At 42.0% G+C, this 19,926-nt stretch overlaps 1 protein-coding gene across 3 annotated transcripts; it reads right to left on the bottom strand.

The window, feature by feature from the left end:
- Positions 1–1,022: 1,022 nt before the first annotated feature.
- erbb3a (erb-b2 receptor tyrosine kinase 3a) lies at positions 1,023–19,917 on the bottom strand. Of its 3 annotated transcripts, XM_051074469.1 has the most exons (30): positions 19,521–19,917; positions 12,371–12,528; positions 11,813–11,999; positions 11,287–11,412; positions 10,723–10,788; positions 10,137–10,255; positions 9,716–9,857; positions 9,374–9,487; positions 9,022–9,139; positions 8,805–8,878; positions 8,611–8,701; positions 8,408–8,425; positions 7,500–7,717; positions 7,276–7,408; positions 7,020–7,113; positions 6,657–6,811; positions 6,517–6,570; positions 6,274–6,415; positions 6,066–6,185; positions 5,870–5,968; positions 5,498–5,683; positions 5,229–5,384; positions 4,971–5,046; positions 4,704–4,850; positions 4,230–4,327; positions 3,949–4,143; positions 3,780–3,848; positions 3,405–3,666; positions 1,812–2,176; positions 1,536–1,737 (listed from the first exon to the last, which is right to left on the bottom strand). In XM_051074469.1, exons 1-30 carry the CDS (start codon positions 19,609–19,611, stop codon positions 1,678–1,680), a joined length of 3,933 nt encoding a protein of 1,310 aa, XP_050930426.1. In that variant the 5' UTR covers positions 19,612–19,917; the 3' UTR covers positions 1,536–1,677. The 3 variants fall into 3 exon arrangements, with proteins under 3 accessions (XP_018529018.1, XP_050930425.1, XP_050930426.1); XM_018673502.2 differs by having other exon boundaries at positions 1,023–2,176; XM_051074468.1 differs by lacking the exon at positions 8,408–8,425 and having other exon boundaries at positions 1,023–2,176.
- Between the last annotated feature and the right edge of the window lie 9 nt (positions 19,918–19,926).

Below are 19,926 nucleotides of genomic sequence, written 5' to 3'. Positions count from 1 at the left end.
AACATGTCTTTAAAGTCGATGCTCAGCCATTTCTATTTTGTATTAAAGGGCAGTTTTACAATTTTTAAAATTTGTTTTAAAACAATTGTCAACTTGGGTGAGTGAATAAGGGGTAGTTTACTGGGTTAGTTTAACAGGTACAAAACCCAAGGGCTCTGAGCCCTTGGGTCCATTGGCCTGTACCTCTGTATTCCAGGACCTCTCTTAACATGGGAAGGCCAATCAACTATAAAGAGACACAAAATGATCACAAAGGGAAGGAAAATGACTGCAAAGAGCAGCATAATGGCCACAAAAAGGCAGATTGATCATTAAGAGACTCAAAACGACAGGATGGAGATGCTAAATTACAAGAGACAAAAAGATAATAAAGAGCTAAAATGACTACACGAAGAAAAAAATGACAAGTAACAAAATGGCCATAATAAGATGCGAAATGGCTGCAAAGAGTGACAATGCAGAAACAAGGCGAATGCAGAGACACAGAATGACTTGCTGCAACATTTGTAGTAACTCTGTGTCTCTTTGCATCCAAGTGTTGAGGTGTCTTCCCTATGTAGAAGGACTGGGGGGCTCATGTCTGTGCCCAGGGATCCATTTTGTCACCCATGGCTGTGATCATTCCTCCTGTAGAGGCCATTAAAAGACACCCTCCTATTGTGCTTCCAGTGTCAGTGATGGCAGACACTGCATTTACAAGATGCACATTCCTGGTTACTTTTGTGTTTCAATAAATTACCATACATTTATCTAGTATGAGAAACTGTAGATAGCTGATGGTGACTGGGTAGATTCACAGTTCATAGAGAAGGAGAAATAGTGGGTCAATGGGGCCCACGGCTTGTTTTTGCCCCAGGCCCCTTGGTGGTAAATCTGGTCCTGCTACAGTCTATGTAGCTATCAGACAACAGCTGAACGACAGTTGAACTTTTACTTCCATTATAAGACCCTGAACTGAGGAACATATGCACACATGATCACGCTGTACTGGCAAGTTAAAATAAAAAGCCGCTGCTTCAAAATAGTTATTCAAAATATTTTTATTGTGTAGAAAATGTATTTCATATATAATCACACAAAGAGGTCTGGAAACATTAAAGAAACTGCCAACATATGCATTTGTTCTCAAAAACATGGTTTGTTCATTTCAAAATGTAAACAGAAAAATATAGCTTGTAATCTGTTTGTTTCTGGTAGTGTTTTCAACAGTCAGTGCTATTACTTCTGGAAATGCCACAAATCAAATGCCTAAATACGAGATGTAATGTCAGCCTGTAACAGACAACGAAGCTGTGAAAAAGTTTTTTAACTGGTGTCTCAGGCTACATTATTAACGTGGCTTTTGATTGCATTTCCTGTTTCAGGTCCTTCATGAATATATCTCAGAGGGAAGTTAGTGAGATTTAAAATGTTCTTCATGTAGGCACTGCTTTGGGCTTCAGGAACACCCTGCTGTGCCAGTAGTCTGGATTGTCAAAAGAGCTGTCTCCAGCTCTGGGTTCACCAACCCCGACTCCAGCTCGCACTTTCACGTACGGTTCAAACCCAGAGTGATGCGCGTCTGTGCCCCCCACCGCTCCCTCCAAGTCCCTCTTTACGTTATGGTACACCACCGCATCTCCAGGCTGCAGGGCAGCGAAGCAGTCCATGTCCTCATACTCGTACGCCTCGCCATTGTCACTGCCCTGTATCTTCAGCTCCTTGTTGTCTTGAAGAGCTTGTCGCAGCTTCGGCTGTCTGTTGGTGTAATGATAATTACTGTCCTCCACGTACTCATCCTCCTCATTCTCCACCTGTCCTCCAATCCTTACCTGTGTCGGAGGAGGGTCGTGCGCCGGTGGGCTTTCGTCTTTCTCGCTTCCTCTGATGTCCATGTATTCATACTCAACGTCGTTGGACCCCTGCTGCTCTGAATAAGAGTTGTCCTTGCTCCTCGTGTGAAGTCCCCTGACCTCCATAGACAGCATGGTGTCACCTGAGCACGATGTCACTTGCGACGACACGGAGGAGGTTCGCTTTTTGTTCGGCCTCTGCCACTGGCTACTGTGCCTGGGTGTGACGGGCGTCTGTTTGTTCATATACTCATACTCTTCATCGTCTGGGTCATCCAGGAGGCCTGATGAATGAGACTTCCTCATCCTGCCAGGAGCAGCTCGAGATGAAGAAAGTAGGGTATCTGAAAAAAACAACAAAAAGAAAAGTGGATAAAGTGAGACCAAAGTCTTTTTTTCTTTTCTTTTTGCATTACCTGAGGAGAAGATCATCTTTAAAAAATGACTTTACATCTTTACAGGGTGAAGGCACCTTTTTTATTGCCAGTTGATATGATACTGAGATGGGCATACACCCCTTTGCGGCTTCTTGTCTTCTTTTGTGATACCTTAGCACGCCTACCTTAATATGCTTTTTAAAAAAATATTTCTGTATGTGATAATTATTTTTCTACATTTCTTTTTTCCCATTTCTTCTTTTCTTTAAAACAAAAATATGACATTGTAAGAACTGGAAATGTAACTTGTGCACTCTCTGCATGTGTTCTTGTGTGGCACAGTGGTACAGTTGTTATCACTGTTGCCTCACAGCAAGAAGCTTTCTGGCTCCAGCCCACTGTGACCCTCAGAGGATAAGCGGTATAGATAATGGACTTATTGATAGTACTGATACCACTCTCAGGACTTTACGGTGAACTAACACCAGGAGCTGGTTAGCTTAGTTTAACATATAGACTGGTAACAGGGGGAAACAGCTTGGCTCTGTGCAAAGGTAACAGAATCCACTTACCAACACCCCTCAAACTAATTAACAAGTTTGTTTAATCTATACAAAAACCAAGAGTAAGAAGGTGAAAAGGTGTGAGAGGACCACACGGCTTCATGTGACAGACTATTTCTTGGCTGGGACCAGTGACTTCCTGGAGTCTGTTTTGAACGCCTGCCTCACTTCTTTTTACACACATTACACATTAAACAAATGAGATATAACATGTTAATTTGTCATTTTAGGGCAACATTTTGTTACCTTCACACAGGCCTAAGCTAGCTGTCCCCCCCCCCCCCTCTTTTTTGTCTCTGTGCTAATCTAAGCTGACCTGCTGCTGGCTGTAGCTTCATATTTATCTTATAGACTTGAGAGTGGAATCAATATCATCAAATTCTCATAAATGTATTTCCCCAAATGTTTATTTTAAACAATTAGTTAAACTGACAAATAAATATAACATGGTACACAAGTAAATATGGTATTTGATTTCATGTTCAGTCTCTGTATCGGCCTCAAAATAACATTTTTAAGGAACTTGGAGGTTGTGAACTTCCCTAGACTTCTAGGGCTGTTTCCCATTTTCAGGGAACAATAGTTAGGGCCATGTAAATTTGCAGTGATGCTGTTATGAATGATGCTATCACCTCTCTCTGGACTGTCTCCAGGAAGCACGTATCCATTCTGGTCTTCTTCCTCCATCTCTGGGGATGGAGTCTCCGGTGGCCCACCGGACATGCTGTCCCTCTGCGACATATAAGCGCTGTCCTCACGATGACATCTTCTTTTCAGGCTCCCTGCCAGAGAGAAGTCCTCGTTCATCTCCAGCTCCACTGCTGTGCCACAGCCCTCCGAGCTCTCAGACACGGTGCGGGCTGAGTTAAGTCGAGAGCGTGACTGCCACGGAGCCTGCACAAGACAACACAAACAGACTTGTATTAGTGAAATGACATTAGTAGGGATGTGCAGTAGGATGATGGATTGATGATATCTTTGAATACTTTGACTTCTGTTTTAATTACCTGTCCTGGGTTGTCAAAACCTGGGGTCATAGGCAGGTATCCAGCTGTGCTTGATGGATTAAGAACCACCTTTACAAGGAAAGAGTGAAATTAAGACCCTGGAGGTGAGAGAAATGACTTTTCCAAACATAAACTGTCTGTAATATTAACAGGAAGTGGTGTCCCTTACTCTGTGAGTGTCTATCTTGGAGAGGCGACTGAGGCTCCTGGACTGAGAGAAATAGTGGGACCCTGGAGTCATGCCATCCACGACCTCCTCCGCCTCCTGGTCCTTCAGCTCAAGGTCTAGATCATCCAGGTCGTCCAGGTCTGCACTCCGCTGGGCAACTTCATCCAGGGGCGAATCCTGTTGGCTGCAGTCCTCCTGGTGGACAATGGTGAGACATAGATCAGTGCGCTGCATGCACACTTTTAATGAAGCTCCAAACTCAAACACAAAGTCTTTATTACCTTGATCACCAGGTAGCGAGGCGGGTCTCTGGCCATCCTGGTAAATTCATTGGCCAGCTCTTTGAACGTTGGACGTACATTTTCATCTATCATCCAACCTGGAAATTAAGAGTCACACTTTGCCACTCACTGTCAACAATGACAACACTAACCTGCTGATGCTAAGCAGGTGTAGTGTTCACATTCACCATCTTGGTTTACCATGCTGACATTTGCTGATTAGCTCTAAACACAAAGTCCAGCTGAGGCTGATGGGACTGTCACAAGCTTTGCAAGAACTGATTACAATTCACCCTCATGGGGACATGAATTTCTGGACCAAATTTCACAGCAATCCATTTGAATATATTTAAGCACTTTAAGCCACCCCTTGAGTCACACTGCTAGCATGGATAAAAAGCATGTTTTTGTATTACTAATGCTATCTTTTAGTTCAGACCAAATGTTAAAGAAGAACAGAAGAGAGACACTCACACTTGACCATGACCATGTAGACATCAATAGTGCAAATTGGAGGTTGAGAGAGACGCTCGCCCTTTTCCAGCAGATTGGGAACTTCCTGTGGACGCATTGTCGTGTACGGTTCCACTCCATAGGACATCATCTCCCATATTGTCACACCTAAACGAGAGGAATGGTTTCAGTGTGGCATTAAACAGCAATGGCACAACTCAAACATCCACACCTCAACCACTGTTTTCACAAACCAAATTGGGACATGCAGCGTGGTTTAAAACTCACCATAACTCCAGACATCACTCTGGTGTGTGTATCTGCGAAACAAGATGCTCTCCAAGGCCATCCATTTGATAGGTGTCTAAAGATATAAACAGGAAATGTCTCTATTATCTACTTCAGTGAAAACATAAGTGGTCATTTATTGTTAGAAAACAAGATCAACATCTCAAAGGAAATCACGTCAAACCCTGTGTTAATAAACTTTGATCATTTTACTGAATGTTCATTCATCTATTGTATCTTTTCTGCCAGACTACAGACCTTGGACTCATTGTAAAAGTACTTCTTGTCGTCAGGATAAAGCAGGTCTGCAATGCCGTAGTCTGAGATCTGGACGGTGAAGTTATTCTTCAGGAGCACATTTCTGGCGGCCAGGTTCCTGTGGACCATCCTGTTCTCCTCCAGGTAATACATACCCTGATGAAAAAGGGCAAGAGTGTGTTTATGTGCTTGGACTACTGATGGAATAGAACAAACAATGTGAAAAAGTAAACCCATACACACAGACAAAAAACTCATTAGTCCTTTACCTTTGCAATTTGAACACACCAGTTGAGCAGCTTCTGCGGGCTGAGGTTGTTCTTATACGTCCTGACATGATCCAGCAACGAGCCCTGAGTGCTGAGCTGGGTGACGAGCTGCAGGCTGGTCCCGGGGCAGATACCCAGCGTCCTGACGACGTTAATGTGGTCCAAGCTTCCCATCGCCGTCATGTGCTGTGGGAAACATTTAGGGTGGAAACATCAGTGATTTCTTTTAGTGTCAACATTCAGTAGTTTGATACATTTTGACATGTAGACTGGAAACATTTCAGAGCCACATTTCAAGCCTTCAGGCAGAGAGTATTTTACACTCAAATGATATATTTTTAATGGCGGTTCCTTTAAGTCAAGTTTTCTTACATCTGTCAGCTCGTTGAAGGTCTGCCGACCACTGCGATCAGTAATCGTCTTTATGGCCACAGGAAGCTTCACTGTATCGCCCTCTGGAATCCAAATACCCTGTGAGGCACAGAAAGCAGAGAAACATGATTTGGTAAATAAAAGTTAAACGTGTAAGAGGAAAATTGTATGGGCAACTGTGGCAAACACCTTGTACCTTGTGGACCGATCCAAACACTCCAGTACCCAGCAGCTTGATCTTACGCAGCTCTGTGGGCTTCAGAGTCCGAGCATGAACTTTAGCTCCTTTCTCTCCAGCGTCCATAGGTTCAAAACCCTGTGTGTGGGTGAGTAAAGCATACATTAATGAACCCCAAATGAAGCATAACAGAAGGACGATGCCAGAATGGCAGACTGTGACTGACCTCTCCACTCTGCATGTATCTCCTCATAGCTCGCTTGCGACGAATGGCAATACCTCTGCGGTACAGAACGGTCAGCACGAAGATGGAGAATGAGGCGAAGATGAGGGCAATCACTCCCAGCACGATGGCCGTCGTCTCTTGTCTGGAGGTCAAGATGACAAGGAAGAAGAGGTGCCACATTGTCAGAATCAAAATGTGAGAATCATTTGACATATGTTGAGGAGAACGAGAGGAGAAACGTACCCAGAGATGTACCGAGCAGACCCCACGCAGTCTTCAATTCTTGGACCGCAGCACCTAAATACAAAGAAATTAAGGGGTCTGTTTAAAACACAAAAACATGCATATGTGTGCATAAACACAGAACTCCACTCATTCCTTACCCTTGCGTACAGTTGATGTGGCATGGCTCACAGTGGCCTTGCTTGTTGGGGTATTTAAAGATGACCCCCTCCTCTCCCATCACGCCCTCGGGACACGAGGAGACGCAGTGCGGGCCGTCCTGCAGGCTGGCACAGGCCACACACTGATCTGCTCCCTGGAAGAGGGAAGGAGTTAGAGTTCAGACAAAAAGAAGCAGGTGGACATGTACAAAAAACTGGTTCAAAGTCAGTGGAGAGATGTCCACTAGGTGGCAGCAGCACACACAAAGTTATCAACAGGATTCTTGAGTTTGTAGAACTTGTTTGTTTTGCAGCAGTTACAGCTTGATAGTCTGGCATCAGTTAGAGTTGAGAGAAGCGTACCGGGCCTGTGCAGGTCTCCTTCCCCTCCTGGACTTTACACTCAGGGTGACAGGGCATACACTCCCCTGATGGTGTAGCAAACTCACGCTTCTTCCTGCATTCAAGGCAAGAGTCACTTCACTTTCAAAACCTCTCAACAGGCTGTAGATAAGATTGAATCACTTGGGACAGCTACGCACACAGCAAACATTACTCACGCAAGACAAACAGGGTGGATATCGTTATTCCTATTATTAGTAATTTTGTGAAGACTTACCCAGTTAAGAACATGCAGTCTGGCACGCACGTTCCCCCCCTGCTGTATTTCTTACAGGACATGCACTGGTCTGGCCCAGGACCCCAGCAGCCATCAGAGGAGCACAGGGGGTCACACACTTGGCCATCGTTAACTGCACACACAGAGGAACAAGACTTTACTGTATCATCATCAACATTAATGTGTATAATTGAGCTGGATTAAAATGATCCAACCTCACTCACCACACTCGTTTCTTGGTCGGTTTTCCCTGATGTCAATGTGCCTCTGGCGTCGCTGCGGCCTTGAGCTGCTGCTCAAGATGCGCGTCCAGTTGACAGTGTTGTGGTAGCAGAGATTCTTGTTTCCCGTGATATAGACACTGCCATCGTTTATTTTACGCAGTGACCGTAACCCCAGGGAGGTCAGAGAGGGGATCCTCATCACCAGAAGAGAGTAGCCCCTGAAAAATAAAATAAATGCTGTTAAAGCAATGAATGCGTGTTGTGGTTTCTTTTAAAATACTGTGGAAGCAAAGAATTTCATGCTTTGTCATTTTAAAAATGTGAAATTTTCACAAATTCAGGAAGAAAACACACATTTCCAACATTCAAGAAACCATATTCCTGCTGATCAGAATCAGTACGTCATCTTCAGATCTAAAAACTCAAGAGTCTATTGTTTCCAGTCACTCAGTCTCTTGGATCATATCAGTGACTAAAGATAATCTGGTGGAACGAATGTCTGATTTTAGTCACGTCTCATTGCTTGTCATCCTAGGTAGCCTGAGGGTTTTGTTTGAATTTTGGTGTCTGAATCAATCCAAGAGACTTTTTTGATTTGACTTGAATTTAATATCCACTTGTGTTTGTTTTCTGAATTTGTGAACCTTAACAAATAGTACAGCACGGCCTGTAATTACCTACTGCTTTATTTGCTTCCATAAAATACAACCAGACTCTCAGATTCCAACATTTTCCACTCAAATACCTTTCAGAAGATGCAAGAAAACCATGTGAACTCATTAAAGAGCTGTGCCCACCACCAAATCACAGAATAATGTAGAAAACAGACACCAAGAAAAGATATTTTAAAGTGAAACATCGCACATGACAAGGCAGGGAGTGGCAGGCATGTGAATTATTTACTGTACCTTCTAGAGCTCACTCCTCTACACGATGTAAAAATGACATATAAAAAGGGGATACAAGATATGAGACACAAAAAAACAGATTCATGTCAGTCAAGGGGTTGTCTGCATCACAAAGATACAACAACATGATAGCAATGTGACATGAGTCAACAAGAGAGACAAAAGCAGTGTTAGAACAAAGAGAAAAAACAACTATTGCTCACTTGTAAAGTGTTCTTCCCTGAATTGTTTGGAGGTTAGAGAAGACTGACAGGTCAGACATGTTTTCAGGCCACGACTGGATACAGAGGACGTCTGAAAACAGAGACGCTGTTTCAGAGGCACTGCAAAAACCATGATGTGACATTAAAAACAAAAGTGCAGTGAAAGTTTGAAAAAAATCAACTCTCGCACACACCTGTGATCTCCTGCACGGTGTTAAAGATTTTCAGTTTTTCTGGATCGAGGGGTGGCACACCATTGTACTTATCACTTTTAACAGAAGGAAAGAGACAGAAAGCAGGCAGAAAGCAGCCATTAAATGCAAGATAAAATACTTACATTAAATATAGTAACATTTCTTTTGAATTTTATAATAAATAAGGGCGACTATTAACAGTAAGAGTCTTGTTTACCCGTTGATCCCTGTCACCAGGAAGTGCAGACTGCCCTGGATCTTAGTGCAGTTTATGAAACTGTCAATGTTGAAAGCGTCGACAGTTTGTCTGGTTGAACTTCCTGTGCCACGGCAAACTGGGAGGAAGATGAAGAAGAGGAGGAGGAAGAGAAGCTTAAGATAATGAAGTACAGCTTTAAACAAATGACAGAGTCAGTTAGAACCAACGGCAGTGGTGGGAAGTAGAAATACATTTCCCCAAATAATGTACTCAACTGTATATATATATTCACTGGGGAATATATATATATATATATATATATATTCATTCTGTACATAAAACAACTGTCTAGACTGAACTGTGTAAATACCTTTTGGACAGAGGCCTCCACAGGGCTCACATCTTTTCACTCCATTCTTCTCCACCTCCATTTTATCAATTGGACAGTTGCTCACACATGAGCTGCCATCCACCACAAAGTTAGCTGTAAATCAATACAGAAAACACTGTCAAATAGTGACATCAACCAAAAACAAGCATGTTAAGATAATATTTTACAAAGTGTAACAACTGGTCTATGAAAATCTGTGAATGAGCAATGACGACATTGTTGTAGCTACAAGCAGCTCTCACATACGGAGTGCAGCTACAGTATTTAATCTGTGAGTCTGTGTGAACATGAGGGTATAAGGCGGCCTGTGTAGGGACTCACTGGGGCACTGGGCCACACAGATGGAGCCGTACTGGTACTTAGCATCGGGGTTGGGCTCCAGTTTGAATGTGTGCTTGTTGTAGATGAGGGGCTGAGGACACAGAGGTACACAAGGGCCCGAATTGTTGAAGTTCCTGCAAGCCTGTAAAAAGACGCACACGGCACGTTCAACAACGACAAGAAGTTACAGATTTGTTTTGTCCATTTGTGTGTTTATGTCTATAACAGGCCTTTTTAACAGCAGAGATTTTGACTCGTCATGGTGGGAAAAGTAACTCTGTGTTATTCACATGTCCCAGTTAGACATGGGCTAAATGGAATTCAGCCATCCTTAATTTTATTATTTGCACCTGTGCTTTTCCCACTGCGACGTGTCAAAACGACTTCAGTGTAAAAAGGCCTATTAAGGCAGCAGACTCACAAAGCAGTCTGTATCTAGAGGTCCAGTGCAGCCTCCGGCGCACTCAATGTGACAACACTCGCTGGGGTTTTGACCAAAGCATCGGCCGTTACACTGAGGGGCGCACACAGTCTTTGTCACTGAAAGAAAGTTGAGGATAAGTTAATCTGTTATTCTGTTACAGTAGTGGTTCATAAACTTTTTAAAACTAAGACAGCCCCACATTATGATTTTGTTTCATATAACAAGCATATGCGTGTAACTTTAACTAAAAATGTTTTTCAAAATGATTCAAATAATGTAACTCCTCTCTAAAATAGGTGACATATACAGTATGAAGTAACATCAATATTAAGTAAAGTAATACAGGAGGAGGAGAAGTAGTAATCTGCAGAGTATTTCATTGTCAAATGAAATCTGTTTTAGACTAAATTGCTGTGTGTATTTGTAGATAAATATCAGTAAAATCAGTGTAAATGTCACTATGTTTATTATGTAGTGGCAAAATGTAATTGAAAATGTACAGTAAAAAATGTATTGCAACATCTGTATTAAGACTGTTTTACATAACTGACTTGCAAAATGAAGAGGTATTGATTTCACTCACAGATCTGGCAGCTGTCATTTCCTGGTCCCCAACATGGCACGTCTCCACAGGCTTTGTCACACGGCTCTGGAGACACAACGTCATTATCAACGGATGTATTTTAATGTACTTTAAGTCTGAACTTAAAGGACAGGTTCACATTTTGAAGCGACTTCAGTGAAAGAGATCAAATGTATTGTTGTTAATGTGTATAAAGTTCAGCTGAAGCTAATAGGACGCTTTGGCTGTATGAGCTGGAAAAACCAAGAGGGGATCTCCCAAAGTTACTTTGGAGCAAAATTCCCTCTTTTTGTTTTACCTGTGTTTTCTCACTGCACTGTGGCTGAGAGAAAGTAACACAAACACACAAACAAAAATCTGAACTAAAAACACTGTAACTCTTCCAACTTTATCCACTTGAGTGGTTTAACTCAGGTTACTGAAGTCTCATATTTGCTGTATGTGACCATAACAACACATTAAAATAGTTTCAAGTATGTTTCAGGTTGTATAAGCATGTTGTATGAACCAATCCTCTGATATAGAACTGATGCTCATGTCTGTATCATCATCCTTTACACTCACTCTTAGGCCCGTTGCCCTCAATCATGATATGAGCTGTTCCATCCTTCACTATGTCCAGCCAGTTCACCTGCGGAGCGTAGCTCAGGAACTTATTCTGGATGATCTTCACTCCTCCCTCCAGTATCTCTGTGGGCGGTACACACATGCATGTAAATGGGTAAAGGACAATTAAGCAGAGCAGGCCCAAACAGGCCCATGACTCATCCCATCACACTCAGCCATTCGCTGTTTACTACAGCACATACAACTTCAGTATAATGTGCCGGGGCTCATGTTACAATGGCAGTTGGGCGGTTGAGCGGTTGAGTGCATGAGACATTCCTGGAACTTCACATCACAGCGACTGCACACACACACACTGTGCTCTCCTACGACCAGTACTCCAAAGGTGTGGCCCACACTGCGTGGGCGTGGGAGCTCCAGACGTAATCGAGTGTCACATCCCAGTCTGAGCTCTTATCTGCTCTTCTGCGGCCTCCCACATTTTAAACATTCACTCCAACTAACTGAGCGACTTCTTGTGTACCTGTGAGGTGTGTCAGGCCCAGTTCCTGGAGGCCATGCTGCCCTTCCTTCTGGTAGTTGACCATCACAGCCAAAGCGTACTCGTTTTCGTACAGCGTGGTGCCTCTGATGACGCGCAGCTGGTCCAGAGGCAGGCAGCTGAACTCGTTGACGGCGAACAGGATGTAGCCTGTCACCTCCCTGATAGACTGTGTCAAAAAAAAAAACATGGGAAAGAGATGCTGTTGTTAATCCAATTGATTGTTATCACAACCTGGCAGCAGATGTGTGTTCCACTTGTGTTGTTAGTCACCATGACTGTATTGCAGTGATTAATGTGGAAAAGGACTTGAAGAGGGGACGTAAATGAGCTCATTGTGCCTTTGAGACAAAGACATCATCTGCTATAGACAGAGACAACAGCTTGCTTTGGTTTTAGCACCCTTGTCTGGGCTAGTTACCAGTTCTCAGTGACTAAGATTTTCACATGCAGTGACACACGCTGTTGTTCTTTGAAATGACTACCAGTGATCTTCTCTGTAAACACGTTGTGATGCCCCAATGCCATTCAAAGCCTCACCCGCAGGAAGGAGAAGTCTCTGGTGTGCTCCATCATGGCGATCTCAAGGTTTCCCATCACAATCTCACAGCCGGTGTACCTCTCCTTCATCAGATTGTACTGATTCTCTGTGTTTCCTGTCATACTCAGGATGTTCTTGGTGCCGTAACAGATGACCACTGAAAAGGTGAAGAATACAAATGTCTTTAAAGTCAACACGTCAGATAAAGTACACAATTTTAAAGTCTAGTGATACTTTTTTTTTACATTGTCAATAAATCCCAACAGCGAACTCATCCTTTCCATGTGTGTTGTCTGTGTTGCCAGAACCTGGTTTTGCTTATAGAACACCAAATGTGTGTTAATCCGCGACTGAAAATAGTCCCAGACAAAAACACTATTAACTCTTATGTAATTAACTTTAGCTAAAAACTACAGAGCCCAGCTGTCAGGACGTTACTCAGCCTTTTTTGAGAAGAAAACTATAAACCTATAACTATCTAACTATAAACTATAAACTACATAAAATGTGACCCATTAAAAAAAATCGACATCTTCAGTAGGAGGGAATGAGGTCGGTGCTGAGAGCTACAGAAAAGGTGAAAGTTGGTAAATATTGATCTTTCTATCCTTTAACACACATTCTGTCACTTTCATTACATTTTAGAGTAAATGTTACAGATGTATGTGTCACGAGTCAGTTCTCAGTAATGTATTTGCATCTATGCTAAATGGGAAGAGAGGGCCATACAGCCAGACACATAAGTTACAAAGAAAAACGTTCACTGATGTTCATGTAATGGTATCACAGTAAAAACTAATCCTACAGAGAATCTAATAAATCATTAATGAGACAACAGATTTCACAAAGACTGTTTTGTGTCTCTCACTACAAGGCACAGTGTTCTGCTCACACTTCATCAACAAATGTACTGTAACAGTGTGAAACAAGCTGACGATTGTGTACGGGACGTGTCCCTCTCTGAGACAAACATACGAGGCCTTGTTTATGATCTGTGGGAGTTCAGCCATTCAGCGTCACTTGAGAGCTGCTTTGCTATTCAAATGTCAGCCAGGAGAGAATCAGCAGGGAAGTGAGGACAGAGGGTTGAACTTGACTGTTGATCTGAATGTCATCTAGAAATCATTACTTTGCACACGCACACAAATAAAAACATATGCACACTGGTCACATTGGCACATACACAATATAATGTAATATATCATGAAAAATGGCCCCTGAACAAAAGTATGTGGACAGGGGCCATTTTTCATGATTTCCACTCAACAGAAATCTTAACCTTACAATGATAGACGATAGCCAGCTTCAGATGTTGTGGGGAAAGCCTTTTTCAACATGACAATACCCCAGTGCACAAAGTGAGGTCCTTAAAGAAACAGTTTTCAGACTTTGGTGTTGGAGACATGACCTGCACAGAGCCCAGACCTCGACCCAGTCCAGCACCTTTGTGATGAACTGGAAACCATTCTCATCACCCACCCTCAGCCCTCCACTGTACTCATACTCAGATCTAATCACTGCAACCAGGCTCCAAAAATGACAAATCAGATATTCACTAATCACATAAGAGTGTAATGTTCAAGTGTCACAAATGACATTTTAATTTTTCCCTGAAACAGGACGAGATATCTCACCTATTATTATTCTTCATCTTACTTTTTAATAATTGGCTGGGCTGCAGCTTGAACCCTATTTTTTAGCTCATATTTGTTTACATTTTGATAAACTGGCACCATTAGAAGCATGCTGAATCCACTATTAGCAGTTCCTGTTTGCAGTGTACACACAGTCGAACACACAACTATCATCAGATCACTTTGTTAAAGAGGAAAACTTTAAAAAATTCTCAGGCAAGTACTGCAGTCATTTAGAGAATCAATTGTCTCTGATTTGTCACATTGGGTAACGAGGCAGTGATATCCTCAAAGTCTCACTGAGTCTAAATGTATGTGCATCATGTCTCTGTGTTCAGATTGTGTTGATAAGTGGGACAAATCAACAGCCAAACTACAAAACAACTTAATGTTGTTGACTGAGACACCAACACGCACCTGTCACCCATCAGCATGGCCAGACATCAGCTAGTAATGAAAAGATTTCTTTGGTGAACTGACCCTTTAACCATATGATCAATAAGCGTTGTCATGAACACATTAAATGTTTATTTACTATCATATGAAAAAAAAAGATTTTTCTTTCCTGTTGTTGTTTCAGAGACTTCAGGAATGTGTGTTAAACCAGTCCCACACATGAAGTGTGCTCAACACACAAACACATTCCATCCACTGACATCTGAGTCAAAATAGAGCCCACTAGAACAACAGGATCAACAAGGGCACAAAAAGGCTAATAATTATTAACCCCAGAGCACAGCAGGGAGGTCACAGCACTGTGTGTGTGTGTGAGACAGCGGTGCAATGAGCATGTCCAATGGCAATAAAGTCTCAATAAGAGTCATTTTATTGTGTTTTTCAGAACATCAGGTTTACAGGAACAATTATCATTAAAGGGTCAGTTCACAGAAAACACGTATCACCCCCTGCATGTTGCCTGACCATGAAAACTGTTTTAGTTTTACTTGAAGATATTTTTAGATAGTTTGGAAAGTTGAGCCACCGCCGCCACAGTACAACAGAGGTGAATGGAATTTTGTTTATGCTGCTGAAAGCTTTCTTTCCAGAAATAAAGACTAACTCACAATAGTGACGTCTGGGGATTATCAAGAATAACCAGGACATTGTTTCCGGGAAGAAACATTATTGTTGGAGTGGCGGCAGGAGACTCAGAGGCAAATATCTCATCACCATGCCTGGACACCACTGACGGGAAGTTGAAAATGTGCAATTTAGGTGAAACAAGCCTTTAATGGGGCATTCCTCTGATTTTGCCCATAAAGAAGAACAGTTTAGTCATCATGTGGGGCACCTCAGGCAGAGTTTTCTAAAGTCTGAAATAATAAGCTTTAATGATATCACCAGGGTTATTTGGACAGAAACCCTGTGTTAGAAATGGAGGCATGGAGTTAAATAAACCTAAGCCTTTCGTAGCTTTCACTTAATGTTGGCAGAATGTGAAGAACAGGACGTCGAAGTGATCACGTGTCAGACTGAGATGGTACCACATCGCTAGGCTAAAGGCTTGTTAACAAATAAAACTGCATATAAAAACTGCATGTGGCTCCTTTTTAACTTGTTAACATTTTTGTATCAGTGTTGATGCTATTTTGTTGCTGGTTTGTTGACACTTCAGTAGATCTTTTCATCAAGAGGGAGATAAATTGGAGAACTAGGGCTGCAACTAACAATTATTCTCATGATCAGTTAATCTGCAGGTTATTTCTTTGATCGGTTGATTGATGGTTTGGTCTGTGAAATGAAAAAGAAATCTATTTTTATAAACATCCATGGTGACGTGTGCTTACTGTATCATGTCTCGCTTTGTCTGATCAACAGTCTGAAACCCAAAGAAACACAGGTGACAATGATGCGAATCAGCATCATCTGAGACACTCAAATCTGAGAGTGTTCAGCATTTTTCTGGATAAAGGATTGAAACGATTTCTTATCAAAGTGGTTGCGAGTTAATCTATCTAATCTATCTTTTTTCTGTTGCGACCATCGCAGGGAGAAAGACACGAGTGGTCACAGATGATTAAGAGGTTAAAGGAGAAAAAACATTTTGCTAGGCAAGATTATGTTAGTTTTTTCTGATTTTCTTTTTTTTTCCTACTCGATCATTTTATCAGTCAGTGTAGAATGGTCACAAGTAAACATCTCTTCTTTATAGGGGGTCACATGCAAAAAAAAAAAGTTATGAGGTTATGAACTACTTACTTTACACAATCTCTTCACCATACACAAGTGTTTGCATGCTGACAGAAGCCAGTTAATCAAAAATGTCAGTCATGTCAGTTGATTAGCTGCTCAAGGGTGAAGCTCTTTATCTACCCCACCTTGGTTAATTCCTGAGAGCAGCTCGGTGCTATCAGTGGATGACTTGAGGTGTTGACTCTACACTGTTTGAATTAGCCTGTGGGGAAATACTGATGAACGCCCTGCACATGTACATTCAAGAACCTTCCACACGTAACAATATGTAAAGCATCTATACAGTACAGAAGGGGAGGACAAACCGATATGTACACACAGAGTACAGTATATGATTAAATGGTATGGCAGTCATGCAGACAATGCACAATCAGCGGCTGTGGAAGCTGACAATGTCAACTGGCTGAGTGGGTTTTCTCTGTCAAAGGAGGACTTTCAGTGTTGGCAGATGGATGAGGGAGAAAAAATGAATGGGGTGGAGGGTTTAGAGTCAATGTACACACACACACACACACACACGCAAGGACACACTATTTCAAAAGAGTGCAAAACAAGAGTCCTAGTGCATCAAGACCGAGCCTCTGCACGGACACTTCACTGTCAGTGTGTCTTTACAGACGGTGCAGCACATCGGCCCTCACAATCACTCCATCGCTAACCATCATACGCAGAGCATGTACTCGCTGCAAAATGGTGTCATTGTCCTCAGTGCTAAAGTGTAACCTATCACATGACGAAAACATAACACGGATCAGGTTTAGCTGTTATTTTCATTCGTCTGTTACCAAGGTTTCAATACACAAGAAGAAGCAAGAGAGAGAAAGAAAACAATAGAGGGAGGAGGAGATAAACAAGCTCAATAAAGCGGTTGAGACGATGACTGAAGTAAACAGAAACTTGGCACAGGATGGACAGAGATTACTGCATGCCTCACAGGTGAGCACACGCGCACACACACACACACACACACACACATACACACACACACACACAAAGACAGACACCTGAGCACATGAACTACTTCATGGTGCATTCACTGGTTTACAGCCAGAGGTTGTTGTGCACAAATGAACAGAAAGAGCTTTTTCTTCTTCTTCTGTATTTCCAGTGTGCAGGACCGTTCCCTTGCACTTTACTGAAGCTGACGTAGAGAGTTGCTTAACATCATGCTCTGGCAAGAGGAGCAACAGCATATTTGCTTTTTGACGCATCTGTTATTTGGATAAGTCACACCTGTAAAAGCACAGAAGCAATTTAAAAAGGTTGTACTAACTATTGTGGTTTTTTTTTTTTACAGATAATAAATCAGATCTTACTCCGCAGTGTCAGTGTCACACACTTAAATCACATCACACATCTTACACCTGAGTTTTTTCTTGTCTTGTTTTATTTGTGGAGTAAAAATTCATTTCTTCTTCCTCTTGGCACAGTAACTTAAATTTGAATTTGAATTTGCTCAAGTTGGCAGTACCTTTGTCTTTTATTTACAGTGTAGATTCAGTTTGTGTAATGTGCATCCCTCTGGTGAATTATGTGCAAACAAGCATGTGAAATTAATTTCTCTTCACAATACAATTCATGTTTTATTGATGAAAGGTGCAGGATGGAGCAACAACAACAAAAAAAGGCTTTGATGTTACACAAAAAGATGCCATGAATGCCTCCAGGTCACCACAACTACACTCCATTACCATTAGTTATTCTATTGTGACTGGCCAGTTTGCCTCAAACATTACAACTGGTGTGTTCATATCAAAGGTTGGTGCACAGCAGATCCACCTTTCTGCATCAGCAAAACAACAGCAACTCTTTCACAACTGCCTGGTTACTGCACAACACAATCCTGTTTGACAAGGACCAGGACTGACGAGTAAACAACATAGAATTATATCTCTATACCTTGAAATATGTTTTAATGTTCGACCAACACAAGCAAGTAAATCAGTCACAATATAAAGCAGTTGTGTATCTTAAATGAAATACACAGGACACACATTCAGGTGGTTTAGTATCTGTGAGTCAGTAAAGTCTCAACAATCAAATGATCCAATGAAAAGGGTTTGTAAGTTTTTGTATTAGCATTTTTGTTGGGTTTTGTGTGTGTTGGGTTTTTTTTTTTTTTTTTTTTTGTGTGTGTGTGTGTGTTCATTTCATGCCAAAGGCTCTGTCATCTGAGCATCAGCTGCCTAAAGATCGATGAGCTCATGTTCACATTGTTGTTGTTTTTCCTCAAACGAAGCGCGCCACTCGGCTCACCTGCGGCCAAGTGACAGCGACAGCAACACGAGGTCAAAGGTCACAGAGTTCCACCGAGATTAAAATCATAACACCTCTCTCTGCCACAAACACATCGACATACTCTGTGTTAGAAAATAACTTAGTACTTTTACTCAAGGAATATTCTTACATAAACTTATTTCCATTTCTCTTCCTCTACTCTGCTGAAACCACAATTTCTGAAACATCAGTCAATTAACTGATTAGAGCATCAATAGATGATTAATGGGCAAATATTTCTTTGTTGTGAGGACATGTTGCTTTTCTGTGACTTATATTGAATATCTGTGAGTTTTGGACTGTAGATCAGACAAACAAGTCTTGGCATTTTTTTTCTGTTTTCTTACAAAAATAATGAGGATGAGTCCATGATGAAATTAATCCTAAATTGCAGCCCTAGTTATTTTAAAGTTTAACGTTTTACTTAAAAAGAAAAAAACTAAAATGTTATATTTTGCTGCAGATTAAACTACCCAGCTGTATAAAAGCAGAATTGACTTCACTTTAATCAGCTTCAACATACTTTAACACATCACTGATAATAATGATACTGATACTTCATCCAAAACATAGTACTTTTACTTGTAAAGGAATAGATTTACACTGTGGTGCTGTTGCCTTTACTTAAGTAATAAATCCCCAACAAAAAAAGAGGTTTAAATATAAAAGTTTCCCACTTCAAAGAAAAAGATCTTTTTCTGTGGTTGTCAGTCAACAGGCGGTGAAAGGTTGGGCCACAGTGTCGCAAAAGCTTGAAACAACTGAGACAAACATAATAAAGCACACACACACACACGCACACACAGGATCATGGGAGAGGTGCAGGTGAGTCACAGCAAACAAGTTTTACGTGTGCGGAACAGGTTCTGGTGTCTAAGGTTTCTCAGGAGTGACCGGTGTTTTCCTACATCAGAAAACACACAATGTACACATCTCCAGCTCTGAGTGTTCAGAGGGATTTGTCCAAGGAAAGTTATCAGAGATTGTGTGTGTGTGTGTGTGTGTGTGTGTGAGTGAGTGTTTGTGTGTTTATGTGTGAGCCCACCTCCTTCTGTCTGAGCGCTGCAGAGCTGGAGAGCACACGGCAGCAGCAGCAGGAGCAGCACCTGCTGCACCTTCCTCATGAGGGCGGTCATCCTCAGTCAAATCCTCCGACTGCTGGCGTTTTAAACAAACATCACCGTCATTTTAACGAGAGGAAACGTGTCCTTTTATCATCCAAAATCGTCCTCGGTCGTTTCAACCCGAGAGAGTCCATTTAGACCACTCAACCGCAGCTGAACAGATCCAGATTCCCCCCCGTGAGCTTTCTGTACTCCTCCCCCTCGACTTCCTCTGTTGGACTCTCGCCCTGACGTGAAAACCTGTTCGTGTTTTGTGTCTCTGACGCTTAACTGAGCCGCAACTTTACAAGCCGCCCGCTCCGGTCTGTGTGAGAGGAATCACTACAG

Source organism: Lates calcarifer, linkage group LG12 (genome assembly GCF_001640805.2).
Source record: "Lates calcarifer isolate ASB-BC8 linkage group LG12, TLL_Latcal_v3, whole genome shotgun sequence".
NCBI lineage: Eukaryota > Metazoa > Chordata > Actinopteri > Centropomidae > Lates > Lates calcarifer.
This window is presented reverse-complemented; position numbering and strand designations above follow the sequence as displayed.